Source organism: Phyllostomus discolor, chromosome 7 (assembly GCF_004126475.2).
Source record: "Phyllostomus discolor isolate MPI-MPIP mPhyDis1 chromosome 7, mPhyDis1.pri.v3, whole genome shotgun sequence".
NCBI lineage: Eukaryota > Metazoa > Chordata > Mammalia > Chiroptera > Phyllostomidae > Phyllostomus > Phyllostomus discolor.
Window position 1 is genome coordinate 23,039,321 of NC_040909.2, and position 24,195 is coordinate 23,063,515.

At 41.9% G+C, this 24,195-nt stretch overlaps 1 protein-coding gene across 4 annotated transcripts in view; it reads left to right on the forward strand.

Annotated features, from left to right (window-relative positions):
* Positions 1-24,195, forward strand: part of ZNF385D (zinc finger protein 385D) — a 759,183-nt gene that overhangs the window by 473,859 nt on the left and 261,129 nt on the right. The window contains exon 1 of one of the 4 annotated variants that reach the window (XM_028518327.2): positions 1,226-1,769. The exons of 2 other annotated variants lie outside the window; for them this stretch is intronic. In XM_028518327.2, the coding sequence (XP_028374128.1) occupies positions 1,748-1,769 (22 nt within the window). In that variant the 5' untranslated portion in view covers positions 1,226-1,747. Of the gene's footprint in view, positions 1-1,225; positions 1,770-2,108; positions 2,651-24,195 lie in introns of those variants that run through there. One more of the 4 variants, XM_036030595.1, reaches the window with a different exon arrangement.

Below are 24,195 nucleotides of genomic sequence, written 5' to 3' on the forward strand. Positions count from 1 at the left end.
ATATGTAGCAAGCTGTTATTGCTAGGAACTTCAGCCCCCTAGTTCCAATAATACACTTTAAATCCACCAACAGATATAGAATTGTTGAAGGAAAGACCCTTGGATATTTTAATAATAAAATGTAGAAATATTTGCTAACAGGGCTTATAAACACTCATATTAAAAATACATAGGTGGAAGAAGGTATAAGGGGGATAGATAGAGGCTAGATAGATAGGGTGATGGACAGAGGCTTGATTGGGGTGAACACACAATACAATGTACAGATGATGTGTTGTGGAATGGTACACTTGAAATCTGTATAATTTTGTTAACCAGTGTCCCCTCGACACATTCATAAAAGGAAAAAATATATATCAATTGCTTCCTTTTATAGGCTACAGTTCTTTATCTTCATTTCTTCCTTTCATAAATTTTTATAGAAATTTTTAAGTTTAAATGGTCCGGTCGGTAAGTTGGGTTGAAAAAGTGAGGAGTCCTTAGGAAACTGAACTTGCTCTGTGGGCTTATTTTCCATGCTGAGCATTTAAGTATTAATCAGCAAGCTTTCAGGGATTTCTTTCTAACATCCTTTTCTATGTAAGAGAAAAACTGCAATTCATTAGACCATTGGAGGAGCCAGAGGCTTTGCTAAGCTTTGCCTTTCTCGGCTGTTCATCGCAAATTTAATGGGAGTGTGTGTGTGTGCATTTTTCTATATTATACTGGTGATTAGACTGCAATTTTGACACAATCTTGGTTGCCTTTCAGGTTAAATACCTCTTCCATTTAGGGGCCAAAGATCATTTCAGCTTCGGTGTCCTTTCTACTACCTACTAAGGGAGGCAGCAAATGTGATCCTGTGAAACTGGGAGGAGACTTTTATTACCAGTTATTTCTCTTTACATTTGTCTAATCCACCTAGCTCAGAATAATACTCAGGAAATGAAAATAACTCTTCACCAACTTTGGCTCTCGAGGATCTGAGCACTCCTAAGTGAAAACCCCTATTTCCCTAGCAATGATCCCGTGAGTCTTTATTCCTCTTGGGTGTAAACATCACAAACAAGAAACCCTCCAGCCCATGGCAAAGAGAAGGCAGGCACACGAGACAGCATTCCTCTACCCGCTGCCTTTTTAACTTGGTAGGGGAGGCTAAATTTTGGCGAGGATGATGACATTCACGGGAGGGGCGGGATAAAAGTGTGTCTAATTACACGTTAATGGCAGACCTCCTCTTAGCCACGTCCCTTCCCTCACACCGGTGAAGATCCCCCGTGTGCATCCAGAGACCCTTCTCTCTTTAAGAGCCTCCCGCTCCCCTCACTCCGCCCCCTCCGGGTCTCTGGGCTCGTCAAAGCTTCCCGAGAGCCATGGTTGGTCCAGGCCGGCCATCGGAGCACCTCCTGGAGCCGCTGCTCACCACGGGTGGGGTGTGGCGGGGTGGGGGGGTCTGTTTGTAGTACTCTCAGTCCTGATGTCACAGGCGCGGCAAGGACATCGCAAGGAGGAGTCGGATTACAGTAAGGATGGGCAGTGCAGCAGGCAGCCGGAGCGCACGCTCCAGCCGCCCGCGATCGTAGCCCGGGAACCGCAGCCTGCGAGGCGCTCAGCCCGCCGAGGACGCACGCTCGCTCGGCGCTCGCTGCTCTCCACGCCGGGGACGTTTCCTCCGCGACTGTAGCATGAAACGGCTCTGCTCTGCGTGTCAGCCTTGGGTGCGAGCTGATGCTGAAGACGCTGCGGTGGGGTTCCAGCTGTCCGATTAATGAGAAACATAATGTATTTTGGTGAGTGTTAACTCTGACGGTGTAATGCTGGGGCTGCCCAGCGCTTCATCGGTACAGGCAAGCCCTTAAAAAAAATCTTTAAACCAAGAGATTCTATTTACATTAAACCTACCTCCAGTTGGCTCCTGGAGGACCAGGCTGGTGCAGCCTTCAAAGCTTCCTTTGTGCCACTGTTGTGGCTGTTTATTAGTCGTGGATGAGTTTGAGTTGGAAAAGAAGAGAGACAGGGGTGGGGGTGGATAAACTTTGCCTTGATTTGTCTGCATGAAGTTGGCTTTTTTAGCTAAGTGAAGGAGAAATGGTGCGGCGTGGGAAGTCATGGGCTAACTTAATGGAATGTAAAACAAAGTTCCTATACTACTGATGCTCTGAAAGCTCAGTCGATATCAGTGTTTCATTAAGCATTTCTGTTTTTCCCTAAGTCTGAGGCAGAAAGGGAAAACATTCTTTGGTGTGCAGTGGTTACAGAGCTGAGAACACTCCTCCATACCATCCCCAGTTTTCCGTCTAGCTAGAGCAGCCTAGCACACGATGCATATTATTTTAAACCTTCAGAGGTCTCGGAGCTGTTAAATCTTTGTGCTGAGTAGTGGGGCGCCACGGTGGAAACCTCCCTTAGGTTTTCAGCTGAGCTGCCTGCATTGCCAGAAAACATGTTGAGGCTTATATCTGGGCTCTTAGTGGAGCACTGTAAGCAGGCGGGGAGCTGTACGTTTTCACTGTAACGCTGCAACTTACTGCTAGGGAAAAAGGCAAAATCCCTTCACTACATAAGAAGCCACGGATTGGGGCCGAATATCCTTTCCTCCCTGAAGTTATGCTTTCCTTCTGTGAGTTCCACCCGGTGGCATCGTCTAAGAGCATCTATCTGATATTAAAAGGTTTGTGGCAGCAACTGGAGAGGGACTAGGGAAGGATTCCAAGAGGCAAATGGTCTGGGTGATTTCTTGGTTAGCTTTAAATATGAAGTCTAGAGTCATTTTTCAGATTGAAGAAATATGTAGATAAATGTATTTGGGGCAGCATTAGTTTCTTGGGTATTTATTTCTGTGTGTACTGTTTGTTTTGCTTTGTTTTCTTGAGCCTTTGAAACATTCGTGAAAGTATGGAAGAAGCACAAGTTTAAAAAGCCGAATGCCTTTAGTTGTCTTGACAGCAGTGTGATCTGCCTAAAATTTGTGTCTTATTAGAAAAGAGGTCTTAAAATAACTAAAATTGACTTGGAAAAGACAATCTTCATTTCATAGCCCAATTTAAGCAACGTCCAAAGTTAAACAACACCCTTTTCCAGGGGTTAACAACGGGGATATTTAGCTTGTTTATCGGCAATTAATAAAATAGCAAGTGATTATTGCTTATCACAAATCTCTTTTTGAGAAATAGAAAAGCTCGTGAAGATAATATGTTTTTTGGACAAAAGAAAATTTTGGAATCTGTAATGACATTTGAAGGGTGGAAAGTAGATTGTAATTTTACCTAAAGTTTGCAGCCTCTCGCAACAATTTCTTATGTGGCTGCGGTGAGAAGGTAGCGTTCACTAGAGTGGTGGGATAGTCTATAAGCGCCGGTCAAAGCCCATCCCCGCTGTATTGAATTATCATGTGTGTATGGGAGGGATGTTCACGGGGGTGGCTCATGTTATCAACTGTATGGTAGTCCAGCCGTCTTGTGAAGCAGGGTGATTCACAAGGCAGTTAGTTTCGCGGTGCAATGCAAGTTTTTAATAGTGCACATTGAAATGTGATGTCCTACTTCAAATGAAATGATATTCTTTTAAAGGCAAGACTAAAGTTGCCCTCTGTGTCATGAGCATGGTTCAGTCGTGCCATCATTCCAGCATGAGAGATGTTTTTCTATTCCCGGAGGAAATCGTGTGGGCTCAGGAATGCCGTTTCTTTCAGGTTATGCTATGCAGCCCCTTGCTCAGGCATCCAGAACTCGGAGAGCCCACCTGTCTCTAATAAAATGTATGGTACGAGAGTAAGGGCAAGAAGCAGCAAGCAACGCAACCCAGGCACGTGAAGATTTAACAGCGTTCTAGTGTTTGCACATCCCCAAGACTATGCCAATATGTACAGATATGTGTGTACTTATGCATTTATTTATGTGTGTGTCCAGAATTTTCGCTGCTTCAGGTAATTTTTCAGAACCATGCTTTTACTTTGCCTATTACTTTCCCTTCATTTTTGAACTGCAAGTGATTTATCAAGTCAGAGAGAACAGGGACAAAAGGAAAGCCAGGCTGCCTTTTTGGGCTGTTCTGGTGCTTTGTGAGAATGGGGTAGAGGAGTCAGAATTCTTTTGTGTCCTGAGCAGGGAGTGATGAAGAGCGTGATGATACTATAATATGTGATGAATGGTGGGATATTTACTTCGCTTATAAATAATCCAGTTTGTCCATGTTGCACCACGCCCCCCCCCCCACCCCCCAAATGTAACCGAAGAGTCATTGCCTGAACAGGCTGGCTCAGCCTCTCTGCCTGTCCGTGCGCCTTCTCACCCTAGGGACTGGACAGTTGGACCCTGTCCTTGCTCAGTGGGAGTCAGCTGTTTGCAGGGAAGTTGGTGGAATAGGTAATATTTCCAGTTCTCAAGAATAGCTCATGTTTTGAGTGTGCTGTCTCAGACTCACATGACTAATGGACTCTTTTAATGGCGTAAGCCTCACTCTTATCTCCTATTGAGAATTCAGTGCAGTGTTTTCGATAATTGTTCATTCGTACTTACTGCGCAGTGATTTAGGAGTTTGCTATTCAGTCACCCTGGATACTTTTGTTACTTCTTCTATTGATCTTGCATTCATTACTTAGAGTTAAAAATAAGGTTCATGTGAGAGAAAGAAGCAAGGAAAATCCCAGTCAGCAGCAAACTGATTGGGATTTACTGTAAATGCAAGGGAGAGTAATATATGCTCATGAAGTTATCCTCTCCACCCCCATAAATATTTTACGTAGTTAAAAATTACATGTGCCAAGGAGGACTAGCCATTAAAGATTTATCCAGGCATAAAAGCAAAGCAGTTGGGAGACTTCTCCCCAGATGAGGGAAGAATGGCCGTGGGTGGTTGTCAGTACAACAGACAGGAGCTGCCGGGTTACAGTTTGGTTCAGAGGAGCGTGCTGGTATGAAGGGCAGGTGCTTTGCTTGAGTGCAGCCTAGGTATTTCTTAGAGCTTGGCAGAAGGTTGTGCCCGGGTACTGTCTCCAGCTCTAAGCACCTTCTGTCTGAATCATCTCCCCCTTTGCATCTGGCCCAGCACTTTTCTCCATGGCTGGAGCCGTGAGTGGTGGCCACTGGTCATGTCGACCTCAGAAATTGTGTGTGATTGGCCAGAGAGGTGCCATGTCCCAACCCTCTGCCATCAGGAGAGAACATGGGAGCTGATTGCTCTGAGGAAGTTCTTGGTGGCCAAAATTCAGGGCATTATCAGGCCCTGAGTCAACCATATGAAGAAAGAAATGATACGCCTTAAACAAATGAGCAGGCCCGAGAGACAAATATTAGAGCTCACACTGAATGCTCCTATTAATGGCATATGGATTAAACCTGGAGAAAAGGGTGTGAGGAAGCCAGTCAAGTTCAGCTTGGTGTTAATTGTGGATTCTCTGTCTTCCTTAAAATGCCTAAGAAAAATAGGAAAACAGGAAAAATACTTAGTAGTGTGCCTATCGTAACAAGAAATACTTAATTGAGGAGGCTTTTAATACAACAGCTAGGACAAATTTAGTAGGACAATTCTGGACCAGAAACCTATTCCCCTGCCTATAATAAGCATGCCTGTATGTTGTTATAAGAAGGACTTTTGTTTTTCCCTTGGGATGTTTGGAACATTCTTAAGTCAGCATTTACACTTTTGGTTTTGGCTGGACCATCACGTTTCACCTCTAAAGCGGTATGTTAGAAAAACAGGTAAGCGGCAAGGTTATGAGGAAGGAAACGAGCAGAAATCAGCAGGCGGCAGAGGAGAACATTCCTATTTCTTGGTGTTTTCAGTGGAAACATTTAACTTGTCTTAATTAGTACGTACTGACTGATCTGTTATGGGGAATTAGGTCTGCTGGAGTCTTCTAAACACTCTGGAGGTGTTTCTATCTTCCTGAGGCTGACCCTGGGACAGAATACTTCAGGAAGAAATATTTTAGTCCAGATTCCCCTGTTTTAAAGTTTGAAGTTATTGCCATGATGTTTTATTACAAATGATTCTAAACAACATACAATAAATTACTATATAACAGGTGTGGAGAGTGTGACAGGTGAATACTGTCAGAAAGGAAACTACGCAAGAACCCAAAATCAAAAAGTATTTCAAAAACCGTAAAGATTCCTCCCTTAAGACCATTCTCCGTTAAACTTATATGAAGTTCTTATTTTAAGGAACCAAATTCTAAGTTCATCCCTAAGCCAATAATATGGATTCCTTATTAATTCACATCCTTAAATTTTGAGCTAAACTTTTCCTGTGTTTTTTTTTCTTTAAAGAACCTTCTTAGTTGCTTTAATTATATGGAAATGAGATAGGTTTATTTAAGGAATAAGTTCCAAAATTCATGAGATAATGACAACTTGCGAACTTACCCTTTTGTGGGTGGTATAATTGTTCCAAAAAACAAATGAAAAATTCAAATTAGTGGTTTCTGATTCCCATTCCAGAAGCTGTGGTCACAGCTGCTTTTGACTGGATGAGACATGTTGGCCTGCATGTGTGTTTAACACTGGATTGTTGAGTGGTACCTTGCTGTATAAATCCTCAACTATTATTCCTCACTCACTTCTTTTGTATATTCCTAAATCTTTTCACATCATATGAAAGGTAAAACATTAAGTATTGAGTTAATAAGAGGGAAATTAAACTATTTTTTGAGCACAGCTGGCTTTTAAGTTTAACAACCATTACATACTTTAGAGGTTTTTAAAATCACGTCGTAAGAATAATTTTCCAGGCTTTACCTGCTTAAGAAAGGGTGATGTTTGTATGAGTGGAAACCTGTTTCTATTTTGACCTTAAGAAAAAGATGTTTCCATTTGTTTTACACTATGAAAAACATGTCAAAAAACAACAAAGGTCATAGTCACTGCCCTCTCTCTCTTTCTTTCAAGAAGCCATTACATATCATTTCCCACAAAGATTAGTTTTGCAACAGAATTTCACACATGATTGGTGGCATTAAGAGAAAATACAGCATAAGTGGCTAGAAATATCAAAGCTTCAAGTGGTTGAGATCATGCTTGAACCAAATTGCTAGGGTTGAAAATAGGAAGACGCTTGGCTCTGTCGCAGCCTTGAAATCGTTATGAAGCAGCTGGAAGTCGGTCTTCATTGAATGTGAACTCCAGGTTTGCCCTGCCTTTAAAATTGAAGGTATTACCATGAAAGTCTCTCTCTGTTCCAAAGCCTGAAATGCATATGAGTCTCCATTGGAGCACTGAGTGGAATTCACTGAACCTCTTCTCCTTATCAACCTTTTAGTTTTCTCTTTTTTCGCCCACTTGCAATATCACATTTCTGTAAGTAGGGAGGAAAGAAAAAAGTAACCTGGCCAAGGTCAGGAGGGAAGTCAGCCTCAGTGTCATGACTGGTGCTCCGAAGACAGGCTGTCTGCCCCAAAGCACCACTGTACTTGATGGGAGATGGGGGCCGTGGGTGGAATGGGGTTGGTCCGCTCAGATCTTTAATGGGTGAATATGTTTAGTTTGTGTCCTCAGCTGCCTGCTCAGCTCAGCTCCAGGCACATAGGCACGGAGAAATAGGCGCTGAATGTGTAAGACAGAAGGCTTTTGGAGGTCAGTGAGCAGGGTTTTCCACTTCTTCAGCAGATCCTTTAAGGCTGATGTTCCCTATGAAAGCTGGGTTTTGTGTGCTGATAAGGGATATACTCCTCCTGCTCCTGAAACCAGCTGTGCTTTGTTAACCCGTAAAAGTAAGGACTAGTGCTTAGAAATTAGATCTTACAATAAATGTAAGGAATTTCACAATAGCGAAAACTATTTCACATTAGTTTTCTGCTTCCATTTACTTTCTTCTTCACAGGACTCCTCACAGGGACACATCTATGAGAATATTAAGACCAATGTACATAAATGTCTGAAGAATACCTAAAGTCATCATATAAATTGGTAGATTCATACCTTGTATCTATTCACCTGGTCGTAACTTCAGTTTTCAGCGTCATATGGTTTCAGTGACATTACTTCAGGCTGGGACAGGCAGGAAAACTGCTTGTGTATGAATACCTGGAGATGCCCAGGAAGGCCACCAATTTCAAAGACTGCCATTTGTTAAGGCTGAAAAAAAAGCAGAGATAATTTTGACACTATTTGCAATGCTTTTGTAAAATTGTTCTTCACACTTAACCTTTTTCATATTCATGCTTTTGGCTGATGAGGGAAAGTACTTGTGGCAGATTGCTCTGAGGATAAAGATGCAATAATGAATGTAAACGTACTTTAATAAACATGATCCTTTACAGTTTTATAGCAATTTGTATTTTTTCAAAATGCTTCAACATTCTGCTTTTTTTATTCTCAAAATGACCCATTGCAGGTGGTAGACAAAATATAATTATTCCTATTTTTAGATGAGGAATCTGAGCCTCAGATGACTAAAACAACTTTCTCAAGGTCACACAGCTATTCAATGTTAAGGCCGGGACTCTAATTCCGTACCTCCGAGGCTTATTTCAGTCCTCTTTACTCTTTACAGCAGAGCACGGGGGGGGATGCTCGATGAAGGGGAGATTATCTGCAATAATAATGCTAGAAAAGTATTCTAGATAATAGGTAAATAAATGAATACAAATGATTAGGAACCAAGTTGTGTTTGTGTTTGACTGTGGAGTTCTCATCAATCAGAAGTCCGAACATAATTCATACTCTTATTTATTCTGCCTTGTCTTTTTACATCAAAAAAAATTAATAATAATCAGAAGAAATACTAATTAGAAGGCACGAAGCTGCCTCAAGCAGGACCTAGGCTTTCTCTGCTGCCTCAGTTTGTCAAAGGCAGTGTCAGATATTAAAGCCTGTACTAATCATATGTTGTATTTTCCTGCTGTCTCACTCTTTAAGTCAATGCTTATAATAAAACCCAACAAAATATATAACTAACCTAAGTCATTTGTGCTGCAAACGCTGATATTTGCAGTGGTACCCACTCCAGTATTTTTTCAAGACAGAGTCCCAGGCTGGTCTTTATTCCGTGACTGATGGAGAGGAAGAAATGGCCTACGTTAGAAGTTTAGCTATTCCACTTACTGGCTTTGTATCTTTGGGCAGGCCACCACATATTTTTGATATCCAGATTTTTTTCTTTTTTTTTTTTGTAAAAGGAGAATAATGATAATACATTTCCCACGGTTCTATTTTGAGGACCAAACTATACAAGCCATATAAAAGTGCCAAGCTCCAGGAAGTACATGTTAAGCCATCAGTAAAATTTGATTCTTTCTTGCTCATTCCCTTTATATCCAACCCAATATACAAATGTATAAAAGTTGAAAAACAAGTGGTTATTTCTGTTGGGGCATCCAGAAAATAGGAGAACCATGCCAACTAATTCACAAAGAATGACTTCAATGCAGATGATTTACTGTATGGGTGATGGAAGAGCTTTGCAGCTACGTGAAGGATGGTGAGGCAACCAGAGATTAGCAGTAGCAAGAATCTGATAGTTAAAAGATGGATAGACAGATGTCGTCCTGGAGGCCAGGGCTCAGGGCCTTGTGGAAGGGGCTAGAATCCTGGTAGGACTAACACACATGGAAGGATGGAATGATTCAGCCTTAAGCACAGAGAGAGGCAGAGAAATACGATGGCTCCTTCCTTTTACCACCCACCCTCCAATGAACTGCTTCCTGCCCTCATGCATGGACTACGCCCATGGCCAACTGACAAGGCAGCCTGGGCAACTCAGCTCTAAGGCTGTCCGGTGGAAGTTCAGGAAACAGATCACCAGGCAAACTGGCCAAGGATCTGCAAGGAGATTGTATGCCCGATTTATGTAGCACTCTACATAAGACAGTGTCTCTGCTAAAACATCTCAATTTATTAGAGAGGGGTTTGCTTTGAGGGAGATCGACTAAGAGGGAAGGGAGTATATGGCTGAAGAGCCTTTAGCAACGCCTCGCCGGTCTTCCCAGTTCAAGTATCTACTCTGTCACTTTCTGGTAGTGTGACATTGGACACATGAGTGACTCTCTGTGTCAACTATTCCCTTTAGACAATGGGCTAAAAAGTCTGCCTGACAGCAAGGGGCAATGAGAAGTTGAATGCGAGCTTTATAATCTGCAAAGCACTATATGAAAGGGCCTTGTTACTTGGACGTGAAAAATCCAAGTGATTTAGAGGAGTGGATTTTGAAAAAATATAATGGCAATTTGGAAATAATATGTTCAGCTATGCAGCTTAGCATTCCAGCAGAAATTTCTAACGCACTGAGGAGGGAGCATTCGGTACTTCCTCCAATAGCCCCTTGTATCATGGGGTTAGATGTACTTTTGAGGCCACTTCTAATCTGTTCTTTGTCATTGTTCTATACCAGAGGGAAATTGCAGAAGCAGAGACTGTGGAGAGAAAGCCTCCACAAAGATTCCATGCTCCATGTTCCTTCTGTTCCAAGACTCTAACAGGGACAGACACCTTGAAAGCTGTGGGAGTTTATTAATAGTTGTTTGCAAGGAAAGAGGGATTTGGTATTGATTTTTATCTATCCTTCCTTGTGTTGCTAGACTTTTAAGCACTGATTTCTTTGGCTGACTGGCCTGCCTATTAAAAAAAAATTAAGACAAAACATTCTGCCCTTTCTGTATGGAGTGATTAGCATCCCTCTCAAAGCCTGCTGGTAAAGCTCTGCGACGGTTCATAACTTATGGTGCCCTCGTTTTGAGGCAGTGCTGTGGTAACTGCTGGGGAGCATTGCCCTCACCGAGTACAATATGGAAGGTGCTGATTACCACCAGGTGTTTTAATTAGCTGCCCCGAGGAATGGCAGGCTATAACTTAGAGGACTATGGGGATTTTTAAGAGTCACATTTTAAGGCAGCTTTATCCGTTAAAAGGTGCATTAGAAAGTAGATTGTTTTCTTTTTTCTTTCCTTTGAAAAAGTATGTTGTGTAAGAACCTAAACACTGATTCTGATAAATAACTTCTTTTTTTGCATTGTTGTCTGCTTTTTCCTCCCGTTAACATGTTTAATCAGTAAGACAATTAGAGTGTGAAGCTGAAGGCATGGCCTGTATGGATTTCTTAGTGTCCTTAGAGAATTCCTCTACTCCGGTTGGCGGAAGCAGTCCTGGCACTGACAGGTGACGTGGTCACCACTGACAGAGAAGGGGAACTTTGAACAAAGTCTGAACGCCTGCCTTGTGCCAGGTGCATCGGCACCTTACCACCATCCTTAAGAGGCCTTTCTGTGGATCTAAATCCTGGCCACACAAAGGAATCCCCTGGGGAACTTGGAAATGATGCTATTGTCAAGGCTGCTCCATAAACTGATTGAATTAATGTCTCTGGGGTTGGAGCCCAGGCATCTGCATTTTCTTTTACAATGCATCAGCATTGATTCTGAAGAATGGCCAAAATGGAGAACCTTGAAGATGGGTCATGTAACCACTTCACAAAGTGTATCCTAAATGCTCTAGGGTTCCCCGGTCACCCAGGCAGCAGGATCAGGGTTCACACCCAGGTCAGTCTGAATTTAAAGCTTGTGTTCTTTCCTCCCCAACACGCTCTCTCCTCTTAGGGCAATCTGTCCCTGGCATGAAGTCTGGGCCTGATTACAAGCTGCCTTGTGCTGGCCCCCGGCTTTCCAGAGTTGAAGTCCTTGGCTGTGGCCTCCCCTCCCCTGCACTTGGGATCCTTCATAGAGTTGGCACCAAAAAGACGTTAATGCTAGTTGATTCAGGATCACAGTGGTATGGTTCTGGAAAGGATTTTAGAGTCTTTGTCAAAATTTAGCGTTGGTACAAGTCACCCAAGAATCATATTCAAATGCAAGTCTTGATTCAGTAGGTCTCAGGTGTGGCCTGGAACTCTGCCTTTGGAACAGCTCCCAGGTGGTATTAGTGCTGCTGGCCTGCTGACCACACTTTAAGTAGTAAGGCTTTAGACTCTTACTATGCACCTGCATGCATCCCAGGATGGCTATGAATGCGGCCCAACACAAAATTGCAAATTTACTTAAAACATTATGAGATTTTTCTGTGATGATGTGTCACAGTGTATTTAATGTGCACCTCAAGACAACTCTTCTTCTTTCAGTGTGGCCCACAGATCCCAAAAGGTTGGACCCCCCTGCTTTAGAGATTGCTTAGCCAAGTTCTGCTTCCTGCTTTCTGTAGGTAGGGGATAGCAGGTCCAACTGTCCAATGTAAATTGCTCTGTTTATATTCTGCATCACTCTGAATGGTCTGTGGTTAGAGTTCTACTTAGGGTGACCAACTACCCCATTTTGCCTGGGACCGAAGGGGTTCCCAGGACACGGGACTTTTGGTGCTGAATTGAAGGAAGTCTCATGCAGCCTGGGATGAACTGGAACCCTAGTTTCAATAGATCAAGTTTGAATCCTAGGTTCAACATTCAAGACCAAGTTCCCCATGGAGAACTTGGGCAAGTAACTTGATTTCTTTGAGCCTTGGTTTCCCTACCTATGAAGCAGGAATAATAAATGCAATTTCCTAGGATAATTGCAGTGATTAAGTTGATGGCATATACAAAGCATTCAACATGCTGTCACAATGTTCTTTCACACTTAATGTTGGCAGTGGCTATTGCCACAAATTTATAGATCTGACTCTGCATTCTTCTTCATGACGGAAAAGAAGAAATACCCCAAAGATCAAGTGTAAGTGCTCATGGATCATCTTTATTGCAGCATCACTGTACAGAGACAGCAGCTTGTAAATCACCTCCTGCCCTGAGATATGATGGGAGAGCCGGGGTGAGCTCATTCTTGGTTCACCGTACAGTTTGCCTAACCTGAATGTCAATACTAATGGCTTTTGTTTGCTGTTTAGGGAAAGAAAGGCCTGGCTAAGGCTTAGCCACCTTGGGACATTTTGAACTGACCCCTCATGTTCCTGTCGACCTTGTTTATCCATTAGTGTTTCTCTGAGCTCTGTAACAACTTATGAGGGCAGCTGTAGCTAATGACTGTGCCTTCCATCTCCTACCTGTCATTGCGTTAACGGTCGATACCCTTAAAACAACATGCACAGGAACAGACAAGGTAGCACCTACACTGAGGCTTCCACTAAATGCTTAGGAAGGGGGACATAGAAGGCTTTTTAACTCACATACTTCCTAGCACGGAGCCTGGTGCATGGGCACTGGCATCGTAAGTGTTTATTGAGTATAGTGCCCGGCCGTGGGCATCTCTCTGGTGAACTTCCAGTAGAGACCTGAATTTCCACTTCCTCATGCTCAGTTGGCTGGTGTTGAATGAATGAAGCTGGCTTTGCCAGTCCTTACCTAGCAAAGCCAATTCACCCACCTTCTGTCAAAGGCTACCCACTTATCAGGGTCTTTAGTCTGCCAAATATGTGACTTTATTGTGTGAAGTAAAGTGCACCTTTTGTGTTTTTATTATGACTAGTAAGTAAGGCTGCTGTGGGCAGCTGATTTTTCCACAGTAGGTGTTACTGGGCCTGAATTGCTGCTGACTAGGCAGTTTTGACCAGAAAGCAAATGAACGACAAAGCGGGGCTCCTCTTGCTTTTCTTGAGCATAAAATGCAATAGCAGAGAGAGCCCAACACAATCGCATTTTCACTGGTGATGTCCATTTTAGTGGCAAAATTGGGAGGTTTTCGTCTCTTCCCATCTCTGACTGCTGTTTTCATAGCCTATGCCATCCACCATTAAACATATGAAGTCAGAGTCTCTAGTTCATAGACAGGAAAACGGAGGCCCCGTAAATGCATGTACTATCTGGCTCGTACCAACACTCGGACTGAAAGCCAAGTCTTGATCTAGTGCTGTAAATTTGGATATACTGCCCCTTGAGCCTCAGCTTCCAAATCAATAAATTGAGATAATGGGAACTCATCCTACCTCTCAAGGCAGAGCTATGACTACTAAAAATAGCTAAGGTGTATTAAGTACTTAGTTCTTGCCAGCCACTGTTCTAAGTATATCACCTTAACCAGTCCTCATAACAGCCCTGTGATGGAGGAATGATCACTATGCCTGTTTCACAGATGAGGAAACGTGGTGCAGAGAGGTTAGGCAATGAGACCACAGGGAGCAGCCGTGCTTGGTCATAGCTCCCTAGCACAGACACCCCCACCACATCGTTTTGCATGACCTTCAGTAAATCTCAGCCTCTGAAAGTCAAAGCCCAGGAGGCTATTCTCATTATCCAGAAAGAGCAGCAGGGTTTTGAAGCAGGCAACAAACTGAAAAGCGACGCAACACACAAACCAAACTCCTTTTTGCTTGCATGCCAAGCAGCCACCTAATGCTGAGACCTGAAGCTGAGATCAGGGAAAGATTCCAGTTCCCTCCCAGAAAGGCTGCACAAGGGCTCATGGAACCAGGGCAGCACCGATTCCAGTAATGCTCCAAAATCCTGGCTTACAAATGATGCTAATCATAGTGATACTGACTTCTCTGTGCCAGGAGGTGTGCTGGGCGTGCTGTGGCCTTTCCTGCGTGTTTGTGCCTGTTATTGGGACCCCGTTCTTCCAGATGGATTTCTTTTCTCACTGAGTTCTTCCTGGATGTGTCAGGCAATGTGCCACATGTGGGGTGAGGGGGTGATACTTCTTATCAGATAATAATTTGAACTTCTTTTAGGCCCGTGAAACACCAAGAACTGAGAGAGGCCATGAAATCTTTTTATACCCTCAATAGAATTCTTTCTATATATCAAAAAGATAATGTATTTAGAATTTTTAAAAATTGAGTATTCTAAGAGGGTGAATGGTGAGAACTAAACCTCCTACTTGAAACCTAATGCCCTTTGTTTTATTTGAGACACTAAATTCTATGGGAGGCAGGGGAAGAAGGGTGGGAGAAATGGTTGATATGTGTGCTCAAGAGCTACAGACTTTCAGTTATAAAATAAATAAGCCTGGCAGTGTACTGAACAGCATGGTGACTGTAGTTATAATACTGTACTGTATATTTGAAAGTTGCTAAGAGAGTAGATCTTAAAAGCTCTCCTCACAAGGAAAAAAAATTGAAACTATGTAAGATGATGGGTGTGAATTAAACTTACTATAGTGATCATTTCTCAGTATATACATATATCAAATTATTACACTATACACCTAAAACTTGTACAACACTCTATGTCAATCACATCTCAATAAATTGGAAGAAATAAATTCTATGGAAGAGTATATGCATCCATCCTCTCTCTTTCTTACATGGAATGGGAACATCTCATATACCCTGCTTTGCATATTACTTTATTTAGCATATATTGATGTTTCTCATTCTTTTTCCTTCATGGGTATGTAGTATTCTAATGCAGGAACATATTTTGATTTATTTACTGGGTCCTTTAAAAGGAAAATAAGTTCTTTCTGTTCTTTTACAAATAAAGACAACCACTATCAGTGCACACACAATCCTTTGTGCACATTTGCACCCATACCTATAGGATAATTCTTAGATGTGGAATTTGTAGGGCAAGACATATTTAATTCTCATGGCTATTTCCAAAGTACCCCATGGAAAATGTTTATTGATAAATTTCTCCATGTATTTCTGTCATTAAAAAAATAATAGAGTGGCTTTCAAACTTTTACCTGTTTATGGGAACTCTGCTGGCAGCCTTCTCAGAGCCTGGATTCTCAAAGTGGAACGAAGTGCAAAGTGAAGCAGCTTCTTGATTTTTGTCTTTTTTCTCCCCTTCCCCATCTGTTTCTATATGTCTCTTTCATTTTGCTAATTCCATATGGATATTAGTTTCAATATTCAAAAAAGCAATTAGGCTATAAAGTGGAAAGATTTCCTATGCTTTAGAATGGGAATAAATACAATATAAAGAATGCATCTTGTAAGTGACATTGTGCCCTCTTGTCCCCAAACCAGAATGTCGATCCTTGAAATATCTCTAAATTAATTATGTCTAAGGCCAAATATGGTTGCCTGTTTCATTTTGTTTTGGAGCCAGTGGGAATTAAGAGGTAAAAGCACATTTGCACAATTACGTATTTCAGTGTTTTTTCCCTTTTATTCCTAACTCTGTGTTCTTCTGTTACTCTTTCAGCACCTCTCTTTAGAACACAGTAGGCTTAGGCGTGATCTGGAATGTTTATAGCAGGTCTCTATGGTACAACTGCCACATTTATTAAAGAAAAAAAAATCCCCAACTGGTGATAATAGTCACCATTTATTGAGCCCTTGAGCCCTTTACAAACGTCAACTCATTTATTCCCTAAATGGGTGATATTGTGTTAATGAACTAGATGTCATTCTGTCTACTTTACAGAAGAGGAAAGATGTGAGTAAAGGTTGAATTTCTTGCCCAAGATCACATAGACTGAAAATGGCAGGCACAGGATTCAGGCCCAAGACGTTCTGATTGGACGTCTTGTGGGCCAAAATATTGATACCTTTGGTATCTTCCATCTAGCACACTACTCTTGGGCCACATCTGTGGAATTTTGGTAGCACGGACATTTGTGTAAAGTGGAAGTGGTCACTTTTCTGGTCATTACTGTTGAAGGGTCTTAAGGACAATCCCAGCGATCCCTGTTAAGGTGTAAATAGTGCTAAGAGCCCTTCCTTACAGCAGGAGCTCTGAGGAGGGAGGGGCGAGCAGTCATCTGTTCTCTCTTCTGTTGGAGAGAGGGTCTCCCATGTTAACTGCTGTGTCTTTTGACCATGTCAGCGGGCCCCAGTGCTTACAAAGCACAGCACTTAGGTGAATGAAATTAAATCACTGCACTTATCACTGCACTTAATAATATGCTAATTAGGGATGCTGTGTCCAACTCACCATCTAGGGTCCTGATCTACATCCCTTCTGTAGACTGAGCCATTGAAAGTTCTCCGCCCCCCTGGCCATGCCTCCCTCCTCCCCACATTGAACATACAGGCCTTGTGTAGTATACAGTAAGAGGATTTCATACCTGGATGCTAGCTTAGGGTCTTATCCAACATCTGACATCCTTATATTTACAGGTGAGAAAATGAAAGATAACAGTTTAACTATTGAACCTAAAAAAAAAAGAGTCAGTAGTGAGTGGGAGAGCTGGGCTCTCAGGTCTGTTGACTCCTTCCCAGTTCCATTTTCCTCCCCTGGGAGGCAAGAGGGATGTGCCTTGGCTCATTCTTTCTTCACAACAAACCTAAGAAATGAATATTATTCTTCCCATTTTATAGATAAGGAAACTGACATTAAGTTACTTCCCCAAGGTTATACAGAAGGTGTGGGAGCCAGGAATTGAATTCATGTTCCCAAGTTATCTGCCCCTCCTCTTTGCCTCCTGGAGTCAAGGCTCCAGTCTGCGTTAGGCTTTAAAGGGGGTGGATCCCTGTACTTCTCAGGATTGAAATGAATTCAAAGATCCCTCCCAGCTCTAAAAATCACTAATCCAACAACAGCTGTGGGGGCAAAGGGGTGGAACTCATTGGAGCAATAAATCACTGCAGTGCACATAGTCCCAAAAGCATGATCAAATGTCCCTCCTTCGACTCCTCACTGTCAGCGGTGTGCATCGTTTATCTCTTGTGTGAACTGCTCTAATGGTCTCTAATGAGTTTCCTGACTTCATCTCTCACGCTTCCAATTCAGCCAGCACTTTACTGTCCCAAGGCGTAGCCACAGACATGATTCCCACTTGCCAACACACACACAGGCTCAGATACCTCCAGTAGCCCTTATTTCCTGACACAGGCTTCCGAACTCTTTATCCAGGTGGTCAGTACAGTCCAGGTGCTGGTCCTAATTCACCTACAGTTTTATTTTTTTACAAAAGTCTCCTTATTTCATCCTAAGCTCTGCAAAACCGCTTCCTGTTTCTTAACCCTTCTGAAACTTGGCTCACATTGTTCTCCTTACCTGATGTGTAGCTTGTTTTGGCCTCTGTATTTCCAAAAATCTAAGCATTCAGTTTTTTTCCACTCTTATTCTTTTCTGTCCTTTCAATGTTTTATGTATAAGCAGAATCATACAAATTCTTCAAGAAGGTCAATTGCAAATGCCCCCTCTTTAGAAAGACCATCTAATTCTGTATAAAAGGAATAAATCCCTTCTCTCTGAATTCCCATGTATGGTATTGTCAAAACCTGTCTTAGAAAAAACCCAGGGTGTTTCCAAAGCTCTGTGTTTTGTATTTCCTACTCTAGATGTACTGGGGCAGAATCTGCAGGGATGGAGCCCAGGAATCAGCATTTTCAACCCCCCAACTTAGTATCACAAGATTCTCAGTTCTCCACAAATAAGCCTACAAATATAATGCTATTGCACTTAAAAGACTAATGGGACTTAATTGTGAACTAGACAAAATTATACTATAATTTATCTGAAAGAAGAAACATAAGCAAACTCTCCAGGAAATTATGAAGAATGAGTATCCTGACAGCAGAGACTTATCCTAAATTATATCATAAAACCATAATAACTGAACCATTTGGTCCTGAATGATACGGGATTAAAAAAACAGATTAGAACATCTAGAAGTAAACTTTAATACTTACGTGTATGGGATTTAGGCTGTGGTAAAAATATTTCAATCTATTGTTGGAACAAGGAAGTAGTAAATAAATGGTTTAGGTACAACTAGATAAACATTTAGACAAATAAATAAATACAATGTATTCCTATTTCAGTTCTTACACCAGAATAAATTATAGATTGGACAAAGATTCAAATAGAAAAACTGAAGCCATAAATTTATAGAAGGAAGCCCGGGTGAATACATTTATACTTTTACAATGGAAAGGCCTTTGTAATCAGGATGCAAACCCAGCACTGTAAAGGGGACAAATAATAAGTCTAACTGCATACAATTAATAACTTGTGTTAGGGAAAAAATATTTGAAAAACTTAGTAATAAAAGAACAAATGGCACATTTCAAAAATAGCATTTAAACATCAATGCCAGAGAAATGCCTAATTTCTTTAATTAGCAAAGTGGTCACAAGAATCAATAAGACAAATGGCTCAAAATAAAAATGAAAACTTTGAGCAAACACATTATAAATAAAGGCATATTTTCCAGTGAAAATATAAAACTACACTTGATTTCACTCATAATTAACACATTATAAATGAGAATAATGGATATGTATATATATATTCCACTTAGCAGATTGATAAATAGTTAAAAGTTGGAATAAATTTTAAGAGTTGACTGTGGTAGAGGCCGCTCTTACACAGAGTCATATGTGAGAGAATACACTTTCGCAAGCTCTGCACAGGGGATTTGATAATACTTATATATGCATAATATATTGATAATACTTAAAAGTACTTATAACAAGTACTTTTTGCCCTAGCAAGCTCGTTACTAGGAACATAGTGTATATCCCCAAAAGGTCATGCATATGATTATGGATGTTAAATGCAGGGTTGGTTTTTCAAGGGCAAAGTAGAAGCAACAAAAGTGAACCTCAGTAGGGGACACATTAAATGAAATTATGGTACATTAAAAATGTTTGAATAGTGTGCAGCCATGAAAAGCTAAGCATGGATTTATGTTGTGATGAGGAAAAAAGGAGACTGTAACAGCCATAAAAGCACAGCTTAGAAGGGTAAAAAGAAATCCCCGAAGAAATTTCCTTGGGAGTAAAAATTGCAGAAGGATTTTTGATAGCTGTACTGATATATCCATTTCCAAAAAGAAACATAAGAAACTGTTACCAGTGTTAGAATTGGGTGGGCCTTATGCTGTTCACGTCATCCTGTGCAGATGGAACACTCCACTGGGCCAGGGGTTCGTGTCTCCCATGTTCAGCGCTCCACGCCCAGAACGAGAAGGGTGCCTGGCGCATCACAGGCGCTCAGTCAGTCACTGTGAGTGCAATCTGTCATTGGGATGTGAGCCCCCCCTTTTTTTATATTACCCTGCATTAACAAAGATACGTACATTAGTCGAAAATGATTATGAAATATAAGTAAAAGCTTCCCAGGTGGTTCTGATGCTCAGCCAGAATTAGCATTGTCGGTGCACCAGCTTTTTGTCTTTGGGGAGCTTTCTTGTTCAGGCAGCAGGGCACGGTGGTGGTGCGGCAGCATCTGTGTCTGTTTCTCCGTGGTGGGCTTTTGCAGACAGCGGCATTTCCTGCCTAGTGCTGAGAAGTAGTTTAGGTCCCCTGTGCTGTTGTCAGGTTGTCCCCTTTTAGTCCCACTTCTTGTGCCTCTTGGCCGAGTGCCCCTGGCTAAATCCCCCGAAACTTGACGTTTGTGTTTCAGTTTCCTCATGGGTTTTTTTTCTAGAATGAGAAAACGCATAATAAAATTTCCTTAGTGTTAGATGATAGCAGTTTGTTATCTAACCTGAAGTCAGTAAATGACTACGGAATGAATGGAGAATGGTTTAATGGAAGAATGAAGCTCATGCATTGTAATGCAAGGCCTCAGTTAGCTACCTCTGCATCCCTTAGCTCTGGCAGAATTTTAATTAAAAAAAATCATCTGGTGATTGCCCTGGACAATCACCTGGACAGATAGCTCAGTTGGTTAGAACATCATCCCAATACACCAAGGTTGCAGGTTTGATCCCTGGTTAGGACACATACAAGAATTGATCAATGAATGCGTAAGTAAGTGGAACAACTAATCAATCATTTCCCTTTCTTGCTCTCAAAATTAAAGAAAATCATCTGGTGATTTATTCCCAACTGGATATATAGTTAATCCTCTTCAATCTACACAGAGACCCTAGTGTCTATTTCTTATTCCTTAGCCAAGTCACTGGCTATTGTATGTCTGTTTTCTAGCAGGTATCCTGGGTGGTGTCATCTCACGGGTTATTAAAGCATGTCTTCCTTATCGCCCTGGCTTTCTGGGCCATTGCTCTCTTTCTAAACCTTCCTTGGTTTCATTTTATGCCAGATTTCCTACTCAGTCAGTTGATAGCGCAGTTTAGGACTGGGCCCTGAGAGATTACAGAAGCCTGGCAAAGCGCTGGGACAGCCAAAGACCTTATCTTGAAAATAATTTTGTGGGGAGAACGAAGGCTCCGTCCCTCCAGAGTTTCGCAGAGTTGACAAGATTGCCAAGGTCCTTGAGTCACACCATCTTCCACAGCTTGTGGAAATAACAGCTTTATCTTCAAAGACAGTGGAGTGGGAAGATAATCCATTTTCTCTGTGGGTTATAAAAGAAGTGTTGCTCTTCTTAAAATGTCTTAAAATAGCTCAAAGGAGGGCCTTTTAGCTAATGACTAGCAAACCCATATTTAAATAAATATGCCCTGAGGAGCAGTTTGTTTTTAGGGTTTTATTGCTTTTAAATTCTCATTGTTGATAAAGCTTTATACCTCTAGGTGTAAGGCAGACTTGAATACTTATAACTTTGATTTTTGCCACCAGTGAGACTGGAAGGGTAGAAGGCCTCCTGTTCGTCCTTCCTGAATTATCAGCAAAGGGAGTAGCTCAGCATGGAATGAAGTAGGCTTGCTGTTTCCACGCTCAGAGCAGAGGCAGGAAAGGTGTCCAGCCATTTTATTAGCAGGTCCCTCACATCTCGGCTGAGTTCTGCCACGTCCCAGGCACTGTTCTGGATTCTGCGGATAAATCAGTGATCAAAACACAGATTCTTGCCCTTGAAGAATTTGCATTTTCTTGGGAAGAGACAGATATCAAACAACAATCATGATTTATAAATAAATATATAGTATGTTGGAATATAAGAAGTGCTATGGGTGGGAAATGCAGTTCGGGAGAGACCTGGCAAATCACAGGAGGGCTAGGCAGCTGCCTGCGGGGGCCTCGTCATGAGGGTCAGATTCCAGCCCAGATCTGAATGAGCCGAGTCCCTCCTCTGCCACTAACCAGCTGAGGGAGTTGGGCAGAACTCCTGACCACATTGTTGTCTCACCTGTGAAGAGGCAAAAATATGTAACTTGTGCTATGGTAGGAATTCAGTGGGCAACCTCTGTAATGCATCTGACCTGTTGTAGATCCTCAGAAAACTAGGGTCTTTCTTGCTTATTTTATCCTATATGCAAGTGGTCTTAACTTTTGTTTAAAAAAGGTAAATAAAATTGTTTTTAATTAAATGTATTTTTCTTAACTGGATACATGTCCTGTTGATGGTGTCAAACAGGTGTTAAGCTTCTGTGACCTGGGAAAAGTGTGTTTTTTTTGTTTAGTTTTTCTGTAAACTGATGCTGGGAAAGAAAATGTTGTTATACTGGTTGGGTGGGAATCTGAACTTTTCTTCCTCTTACTTTTTATAATATTGTGGAAACCATCTGGGTCCTCACCTGAATAGGCTAGATGTGAGGAATCAAGACCAGAAGGCATCACATAGCTGGGTAGGCAGAAGGGTGAGCCGGGACTGCATGGACCTGGGAAACTAACTGAGGACAGCCAGGCTCGAGACCTACTATGCAAAAGGTATGCAAGCTTGCAAAGGCATGTGGAACGGCAGAGAGGAAAACAGGAGACTCTGGTGAGTGGGACCAAAACCACTGTAGATTTGCAGACAATCGGGGTTACTTGCAGGTTTTAGGACCTTTGTTCAGTTCAGCAGTCTTCAAAGTGGTTTGAAACCTGGAGGAAAAGATCTAGTCTCTTTAGTATGGACATTTGCAAGAGAATTTTGGTCACGTCAGGGGACAGGAGGTAGATGGAGTTTGACGTATGAGGCATGGAACCCTAATGGGCCCCATGAGGGGGTGGGATGAGGAAAATCAAAGCTGCATCTCCCGGGTCACCTTCACCTCCTTGCCTTAGAGGTAGACAGAATCCCAAGTTCCTCCAGCAGGAGGGACCCAGGATCCTGAGAATTCAGGCTCTGGTGTGTCAGGCAGTCCTGGGCCTGCTGAATGGAAGAAACCATGGCATTTCCTAATGCAGGGCAACAGGAAGGGCAATGTAAACAGGTAAGGCCTAAGCACCAGATAGCTAAAAATGTTGTTTTTCAAAGATGAAGGGGAGAGAAAAGAAGAGGAAGAGGGCTACCTACATATACTGTACAAAATATCTATTGTACACACGCACTGTGGTGTCTAAGGAGAAGTTTTTATTTACAGCTGCTTGCTGGTTTGTACAGCCACAGGGGAAGGAACTACTGTTGTACCTCACGTCTGCAAGAAACAGTGGCTCACATTACTTGTCCCTTTTGGGGACCAGGCGCCACGCCTGCTGCCCCATTTGTTTGCAGATACCTCCAGAAGATGGGACACTGTTACATTCAGACATAAAATGTCAGACTAAGCTTCAGATTCCATGCTGATCTTTGTAAAATACAGTCCAGAGGCTTTGTGTATTTATAAACACATCTTTTCCATAAAGTGTAACATTACACTTGCATAATTTAAAAGACTCTGAATTAATATTACTGCCATTGCTAAGGGATTTAAGGATCCAAAGCATTTTAAAATAAATTAGGTACTCTCCAAAACAGGATGGTCTTGTCCTGATTTTTATTATAAAACCTCAGAGAAACTCAAAGCATAAGAAAATTATTTCTTTGTATTTAATGAGAGGGATTTTTCTGTTTCTGTGGAGTCCTTCTTAGGAGATGACAACTTTTAGTACTCTCTGCTCTGGATTATTTCTTTGTATAACCATGGCAAGAATGTTTTAGACCATTGAAAGACAGAGTTTGTCCAAAGGGTTTCATCCACCCTTCTTTTCAATGCAGTGAACTATCCAACCAGTTCAGATCTCTTCCACCCTGCCTCAACTCTCTGCCTGACGGTGGGAATCTGAACTTCTTTGACTGATCCTGGGCGTTGGAACAGTCAGAAAAAGGACCAACACCCACTGAGACCTTATGGGGGACTTCTAGGCAACCATTCTATCAATGGAGAAGGGAGGTGGATATGCCCCTTTCCAGGAATACAGATCACAGGGTCATATTTACAGTTAAACTCAACTCATTGGAGACAACTCTATTACAGTTTTTCTCACGATAATGAGGGATATGTTAAAAAAAAAATAAGCCCTGGCTGGTGTAGCTCAGTGGATTGAGCTCGGGCTGGGAACCAAAGTGTCCCAGGTTCGATTCCCAGCCAGGGTACATTCCTGGGTTGCAGGCCATAACCCCCAGCAGCTGCACATTGATCTCTCTCTCTCTCTCTCTCTCTCTCTCTCTCTTCACCCCCCCTTCCCTCCCTAAAAATAAATAAATAAAATCTTTAAAAAAAAAGACACTCCTATTATATAAATAAATAAATAAATAAAAGAAGGACTTCTAGGCAAAGCATGTTATTTAGCATATAGGCATATGTTATTCACACCCCCTTAATTATGAAGTTCATCTTATAGGAAGAAGGTACAAATGATTGCGTGGTTGCTATCT